At 34.1% G+C, this 8,354-nt stretch overlaps 1 protein-coding gene and 1 long non-coding RNA gene across 3 annotated transcripts; both read right to left on the bottom strand.

The window, feature by feature from the left end:
• Nucleotides 1-2,740: 2,740 nt before the first annotated feature.
• On the bottom strand, nt 2,741-2,944 carry LOC121260607. Its single transcript, XR_005939752.1, has 2 exons — nt 2,906-2,944; nt 2,741-2,838 (listed from the first exon to the last, which is right to left on the bottom strand). It is a non-coding gene; the product is annotated as an uncharacterized LOC121260607 (long non-coding RNA).
• Nucleotides 2,945-4,586: 1,642 nt separating this feature from the next.
• Nucleotides 4,587-8,006, bottom strand: LOC121260787 (APO protein 3, mitochondrial-like). Of its 2 annotated transcripts, XM_041162805.1 has the most exons (5): nt 7,765-8,006; nt 6,647-7,046; nt 5,519-5,949; nt 4,760-5,218; nt 4,587-4,661 (listed from the first exon to the last, which is right to left on the bottom strand). In XM_041162805.1, exons 2-4 carry the CDS (start codon nt 7,018-7,020, stop codon nt 4,809-4,811), a joined length of 1,215 nt encoding a protein of 404 aa, XP_041018739.1. In that variant the 5' UTR covers nt 7,021-7,046; nt 7,765-8,006; the 3' UTR covers nt 4,587-4,661; nt 4,760-4,808. The 2 variants fall into 2 exon arrangements, with proteins under 2 accessions (XP_041018739.1, XP_041018738.1); XM_041162804.1 differs by having other exon boundaries at nt 4,587-5,218.
• Between the last annotated feature and the right edge of the window lie 348 nt (nt 8,007-8,354).

Genomic DNA, 8,354 nt, shown 5'->3' with positions numbered 1-8,354 from the left:
TGTATAGGAATTCATGATGCTGAGGAGAGACAACTACAAATTCAAAAATATATAAGCAGCAACTACCAAAAAAAAAAATGAAAAAAAAAAACTAATATTTAAACAAATTGTTTATAAACTGCATGACAAATGAATTAACTACAAAAAGAAAAGATCTTATGATAAAGTTCAGTAAACAATCTAGGTTGCTAAGTGAAGTGTATAGGAATTCATGATACTGAGGAGAGACAACTACAAATTCAAAAATATATAAGCAGCAACTACCAAAAAATAAAATGAAAAAAAAACTAATATATTTAAATAAATTGTTTATAAACTGCATGACAAATGAATTAAGTACAAAAAGAAAAGGCCTTATGAGAAGTCGCAAACTCACCTTTGCAGTACTGGCATCTCACAATCTCCGTGCCAATATTAAAAACAAAAAATTCATAAGTAATAAATATTTTTTAAAATTACAAAAAGACGTATCCCAAATATATAGAAAGAAATAAATAATACCATACACTTACTAAGAGAAGAGCTAGAAATGTCCAGTTGATCCTCATCCAAGAACACCTCACAGAACTGGGAAATCAGCTGAAAACAAATCATCACCAGTAAAAACCAGCAGTAAACATAAAAAAACAGTAAAAGGAAAAAATAAAAGAGAAGAGAAGACCAGAATCTGCTTGATCCTTATTCACCTATGACAATTTGCTTGATCCTTAGTAAAGATCAGAATTTGTTTAGTTGGAAGTGAAGTTGTATGAGGAGCAAAGATCATAATTTGGTTAGTTGGAAGTGAGGCTGCATATATGTGGTTGGGTTTGGTTAAGTTTGGCCTCTTAAAAGACATTATGTTTATATATAAACTGCAATGTCTCGCCTCCTCCCATACGACCACTCCAAGACCAAGTAAAAGCTGCAAAACCAACCAAGCCAGACACAAGAAAAAAAAACTCTCAAACCATATATGGAAAAAACTATCAAATATGCATGGATATGTTCTTTTGTTTTCAGCAAGAGTACAGTTTTTGTGTACATTTTTATTTTATCTTTCTCCTTAAAAATCTTTCTGACATGAATTTATTTTTTTTTGAAGAAAGTATGGCTGCCTGATAACAGCAAAAAATCACAACGTGCAATTTTTTTCCTGTTGGCAGTGTTGTTTTTTGGCAGCTTTTGTTTGGCAGCTTCTTTGTTGTATGCCTACTTTTTCTTATCTTTTAATCCAGAGTATTAGGTTATTTTGTTTTCTTTGGCAGCTTTTGTTTTCTTATCCACTGAGTATTAGGTTATTTTAAGTTTATTATTTTTCACCTTTATGTTTTCACAGTAATGTCAGTCCACCACTTTCATGTTTTTCATATCCTTTAGTCAATTTTGCAGTTCTCCTTTAGGTTTTGACAGTTATACCAGTTGACTATTTTCATGTTTTTTCGTTGTATGTTTTTTATTTGGGTTTATTATTTTTATCCTTTATAATTTGGCAGATATGTCAGCACAACATTTTTATGTTTTCCTGTCTACTTTTTCTGATCTGCAAGTTGAACCTGCTTTCTCAGTAAACAGGCACCAGCAAATTGGATGACAGAAAAGTAGCAAATTTGACAAGTCCATTTCAAATGCATAAACTGCAGTGCAGTTGGGTTCCATGCATTTTTATCAAAGGTAAAACATGATCATGAGGACACGACCTCAATCATAGTATATGTACATACTCATGATCATGATCATGCAAAGAAACTACTCATATACTCATATTAGCTAGAAAAAAGATTCCATATCAGTAGTGTATTTGAGGTGCCAATAAACTGACTTCAAATAAATTATTTTTTAGGAAGCATTGTTTATGATGGTTATTTGATTTAGTTAAGCTTAGTTTCAAATAAATTATTTTTACTGTGACATAGAAACTACTCATATACTCATGTTAACTAGGAAAAAATTTCATATTATGCAGATTAAACAAATTCTGCTTTTGCTCCTCATACAAATTCTACTCATTTGTTTATTGGCGTGCCACACTGCCAACAAACAGACTTCAAAGATGTGAAAGCTTAGTTTTGCAAATTTTCACATTATCCATTGAGTATTAGATTATTTTGAGTTTATTATTTTTCTGCTTTCAGTTATGCAGTGCAGCACTTTCATGTATTTTCGTTGCATGCTTTTTATTTGGGTTGAACAACTTTTTTTTATGTTTTCCTGTGTACTTTTTCTGCACTGTTAATGACAAGTCCCTTTCAAATGCATAAATAGGAATCAGCTGTTGCTATGCAGGTTGAATCAGTGGAATCAGCTGTCAGCTATTGCTCTGCAGCTCAGTTTTGCAATTTTTCACATTATCCATTGAGTATTAGATTATTTTGAGTTTATTATTTTTCTGTTTTCAGTTATGCAGTCCAGCACTTTCATGTATTTTCATTGCATGCTTTTTATTTGGGTTGAACAACTTTTTTTATGTTTTCCTGTTGGTTATTGGATTTAGATAAGCTTAGTAGTTTAAAATATGTTGATTATCTTGGTTGAACAACTTTTTTTATGTTTTCCTGTTGGTTATTTGCTTTAGATAAGCTTAGTAGTTTAAAATATGTTGATTATCTTGAAACTACTGTGACATATGAAAGTGGTGAAAGTGATTTACAAACTACTCATATACTCATGTTAGCTAGGAAAAAATTTCATATTATGCAGACTAAACAAATTCTGCTTTTGCTCTTCATACAAATTCTACTCATTTGTTTATTGGCGTGCCACACTGCCAACAAACAGACTTCAAAGATGTGAAAGCTCAGTTTTGCAGTTTTCCACATTATCCATTGAGTATTAGATTATTTTGAGTTTATTATTTTCCTGCTTTCAGTTATGCAGTGCAGCACTTTCATGTATTTTCATTGTATGCTTTTTATTTGGGTTGAACAACTTTTTTTATGTTTTCCTGTGTACTTTTTCTGCACTGTTAATGACAAGTCTCTTTCAAATGCATAAACAGGAATCAGCTGTTGCTCTGCAGGTTGAATCAGCTGTCAGGTGTTGCTCTGCAAGTTGAATCAGTGGAATCAGCTGAGCACCAACGATGATTTAACAGAGCACTAACGGAAAACAAGAATTTCCGTTAGGCTCCGTTAAATAGCCACTTATATATATAGAAGATATATATATATATATATATATTATATATTTGGAGTTGGAGATGGGGGTTTCAAACTCCAGACCTCTATTTTAGAGGCTGAGAGTTATATCAATCAGACTACAAATATTTGGCTGTAAGATAATATAAACCTGACAATAATAGCAAAATTAATTAAATGAAAAATATTTTATATAATTAAGTTGGCATACTTTGAAGTATTAGATAGTAAATAAATAAAAAAAATCTAAAAGGGTGTCAATGTCAACATTTATGCTCCTTCAGCTTTATGTTAATGATCAGAAATCTCACAATTTTTTTTTGAAATGGGTTAAAGATAGAAGGACATAAATTGATAGAAACCAAATTAAAATATTACATATTTTAAACAAAAATAGAAATTTAACTAAAAATTTAATTTTTGCTTAATACTTTGGTTTAAATAAGCTTAATTGGAGACATTATCCTTTTAGGTTGAACATGATGAAATATAATATTTAATTTTCATAGAATATTAATGATGAGTTAGTTCATTAATGATGTAGTTTCATGTTTTAAAAGTTAATAATTAATTCGGAATATTCACAGGGTCTCGTTATTTATGTCCTTTGTATATTGAGTAGTGCTAGGTGGCACGCAGAGCTTGGGCCTAGCATAAATTTATCTTTTTACTTATTTATGTATTTATTTCATATTTTTTTAACATATTTAAATATTTTTAAAAAATAAAAAAATTATATCAATACATTAAAAGTCACTTTTTTAATCATTAAGTAAAAAAAAAATTTTAAAAAAAATATATGAACAGTCAAAATGAGGGGATAAATTCAAGTGACATATTAGCATTTCTCTTGTATATTTATGGTCCAAGGATCCTGCAACCGACGTTGTAATCCTCAGAGGACCCCGACAGCTAGGCATGAGGGGCTCGAAAAAATAACGAGAATCGGTATCGTGGTGGTGCTACGAGATGGCGATTTATCGTATAGAATAATAGATCCACAGACCTATTGATTGACCATAGATGCAAACCGATCAATTGCTATCTAAGAGAAGATAAGTAGTTCTTCTATCATTGAAGGGCGAGGAGCGCCATCACCAGGCCCTTCCATGACACTCTCCAGCCCACTTGCAGTGATTGCATCGGAAGAAACAGTCCCCACCATCTTTGCCATCTTCGAGCTTTCCTCGGAGCTTGCCCTACTCTTAGGAGCAAGATTGACATCCCCCGTTCAGCCCTCTACTAACAAAACTGGTAACCCCTTCCATAGCCAAGGATGACTTGTAAGTGCTGGTGAATAACAGTGACGTGAATCTTTGACCCATTCTCCTTATGGACCAAGAGATTTGCGTTAAGAGGTGAAATCCTGCTTACTCCAAACAGATAAAAAAAAAAAAAAAAAATGAAAAAAAAACTACTCATTAAGCTTGTATGCCAATAATATATAGCAGAAGGGAAAAGATGGAAAAATAGAAACAAACTGAATATATATAAAAGCCTGCATCAATTTTTTCCCAAGAGAGATATTGCTCACTCCCATGCATCCTATAAAATACGTACAAAACTAGTGAATAGGGACACCGTACAAGCCCTGCAAGTCTTTGGACATGTCATGGACAGGACATGTACATCTGACAGAGTACCTTCTTTTTCAAATGAGTAGGTAGCATCTGAACCGGATGATATTCGACCTTACACAACCAACTTTTCTTCATCCAAATCAGGAACTGCAACATCTTCTCTCATGACACCTGCATAATGATCACCCACATATGCCCCAGCTTGAGCAAAAAGTTCAACCACTGCAGGCAACATCCCATAGTACCTCTTCAAACCATTAACAAGCAACTCACCACGCTGCCCATCTCGAACGTGCCACACATACACTGGAGGAATTAAATCATCAACTGTTGCCTCTTGCCATGCATGTTGCCCATCCCTCATCTGGTGTTTAAAAGCTTGGCAATTCCTTACCCTATGACCTTTAGGCCCCACTTGCACCTCTGAACAATATCCACAAGTCTGGACAGCATACTTCTCCATAAGTTTCGATGCTCCTGATCGCATTTTTTCCCATTCTTCCATGCCCTGAACAGATATAGCTGTGCATAGATTTGCTAGCACATAAGATGCTTGTACAAAACAATGGTTAACAACCTATAAGCTTTTTTATGTCGATTAACGTATACTTGAGTAAATATTAATGAGGCCATGGAGACTGATTTGATTAAAAATATTCCAGAACTATTAAGTGAAACAAATTGAAAACTGGAATAATAGCACAAGACAACAAAGTCGCCATATCAATAGTACATAGACACTGCCCCATTTTTGTGAGTTCTATTGTGATAAAATGAATTGTAAATTTCTACTAGGAAAGAGTAGTTAAGAAGATAATAAACCTTGTATGTCATCAGAATGCAAGTCCATAAATTTGTCATCGTTATTCAAGTTCCTTTTCTTATCCCAAAACCCATATGTGTTAATATCTTTGCCAGGTGAATCCTCTTTGGGAAACCTCCGCTCAAAATCTATCACTCTACCAGCAAGACTGTAAATAGGGCATGCCCTTCTCCTAGTAGGGTACTCAGGAATGTCAACACCTGCTTGAACACACAGTTCTAGAAGTGCAGGAATGCGGTCCACTTCAAGACGCTCATTATGTGAAACAGCTCTACCAATCCGGTCATATAGATGAAATGATTCTACCACGGGCAAAACATGCCCAATGCCCCCCTTTTCCCATGTGTGCTCTTTGTTTGTTGGGCTCCCTGCGACATTGCATGTCCTAATTCTGTGTGGTGGATGACCAACATGAACTTCTCCACACAAGCTGCATACAACAAACGGCCATTTCACAAGATTATTTTTTTCTTTTTGAAAAAAAAAAAAAAAAAGTGAGTGAAACAATGAAAATCAGCTAATAATGAGGGATTTATTATATCTACCCACAGGTATTGATCTTATTACTCCACTCCTAATTTAAACAATGAAGGACAAAGCATATCCAGATTTGCATACAAAACAAAATAATCTTTTTTAACAAGTAATTACCCCATAGATAATGATCTAATTACTCCACTTCCAAAACAAATTAAGGACAAAACAGAATCAGAAATGTGGGAGCAATGTTAACACATTGCCCATTGTTTCTCAGAATTGTGATTTTAAAATATTGTCATCTCTGGTTTCAAAAGGTTATATCAAGATAGCCCAACATTACATATCCTTTTTCATCGGTAACCCAACATTACATATACAAAATTATAGCATAGTAATTGTTCCGTGCCAATGGACTGAAAATAAAAAATGTTGCATTAACGATGCTTTATTTCATGAATCGTTTAAGAAAGGCCATTTTTTGACTTCTTGAACTAAAAACCCTCAAAGAACACCATTACTCAAATCCTCTAGTCTCGTTTCCCTTAACTTTCACTTCAAGCATATTTTGCAGTAGTCCCATCTAATTAAAAGCCACACATCTTATACAACTGGTGTCTTAAATCAAAACTTAGAAAAATCTACCTTACCTGCAAGTATATATAGCAATGTTCTTGACAACCCTTGAGACACAAACATGAAGCTTGGCTCTGGCACTATACACTTGACGAGCAACTGGAACTAATCCCTTGACCAAAAGCCCATTTTTGGGAGGTTGTAGAATAACCTCTTGCACCTTCTGCCTCTCTTTCCTCCTCAACCTAGCTTCACGCTTGAGGTCATTAACACTCGTCACCAATGGCTTCCTCTCAGACTTCTTACGTTTTATTGGCAGCTCCGAGCAAGTTGAACCAGTCGTATAAAAAGCAGGGAAATGCTTGCCAACATCAATAAAGCTTTCAGTAGATATTTCCGTAAATATGTTAAGCAAGTTTACCGCATTTCTAACTCGCATAGGCAACATTTCGGCTCATGATAATTGACCCATATCTGAAAGAATAAATTAAAAAGATTACATTTATAATGGACTAATCCTACTCTTCATCCTAATTTTTGTCATCTTCAATCATATGACTAAGCTGTCACGTTTTAAATGGATTTAGAAGTCAACAACTAAGATGAAAGTCACGTAAATTACTATCAGTTGGTGTGATTGGAGATGACAAAATCAGCATTTCTCTATATAAGATATCAAAATAAACATCATTCTCAAACCATTCAGATTAATAAAAACTGACTTATAAATTCAGATATTTGCATTAGTTACATTGAAGTTGATGTTATCGAATCACTATTTGGCAAGTCAGTTTAACATCTTGGAACGACTAGGTATTCTGGTATGTGGATCTGGAAGAGACAATAATGCAGCACAGCAACTGCAGCGTTTAAGCAAACAGGTTATCTGCAGTGTACATCTGCAGACATTCTCAGAAAATGAAATCAAACTGTTTACGCTTTTTCAGCTATATTCCCACGAAAGGATTATAAATTCCCTCAATCTTCCACCATTTTTCACGTTTCAAACTACAGGATTATAAATTATAAGATTGAAAATGCTCCAAATGAATCTGTTGGCACGCCCCACTCCACACAGATCACTACTACGTTGCTTTTTCTTTATCTTTTTGCAAAATGAAATCTTGATGCACCAACCAAACACAGATGGAATAAATGACAGTCAATGTTTTGAAACAATGGAGAGACAAACCTGAATTGATGTGCCTGGACACACCCTTGAAGTTTTATAGGGTTTGGTTTTGGTGTGAGTGATTCTTTTGGGTTTGTTTGGTGGAGGGCCCGGCGGCGAAGAAGAGGGGTGAGAGGCTGAGCGGGACGGTGAAGTGCTTCAATGACCAGGAGTTCGGGGTCCCGTACAGAGCAGCCGGAGCGGCGGGAGAAGTGGAAGTGGCGGAAGAGTGTCATGTTACCCCCATGCGTGCCTTTATCTGAGCCGTCCAAGTAATCGTGTGGCCGTGGCTTGACACCAGGTGTTTTTAATTTACGAGTGGTGGACCGAAATATCGGTTCATCATATTTGCTGGATCATTAGTTATCAGTTTAATTCGATCTATGAACATTTTATTTTTACAGAAAAAATAATACAAAGAATTAATTAAATTAATAAAAAATTAAAATTAAGTGATCCATTTAACATTTTATATATGGTTAATGAATATTAGATAATTTTATAGTATATTATAATTTTATAGTATATATGATCAATAGTGATTTTTTGAACGAAAATTATATAATTAATTTATACAACTACTATATAAAATAACATATTATATATAAAAA

This window comes from Juglans microcarpa x Juglans regia, chromosome 4D (genome assembly GCF_004785595.1).
Source record: "Juglans microcarpa x Juglans regia isolate MS1-56 chromosome 4D, Jm3101_v1.0, whole genome shotgun sequence".
NCBI classification, from domain to species: domain Eukaryota; kingdom Viridiplantae; phylum Streptophyta; class Magnoliopsida; order Fagales; family Juglandaceae; genus Juglans; species Juglans microcarpa x Juglans regia.
Note: the sequence above shows the minus strand (reverse complement) of the source record. Positions and strands in the feature narration are given on the sequence as shown.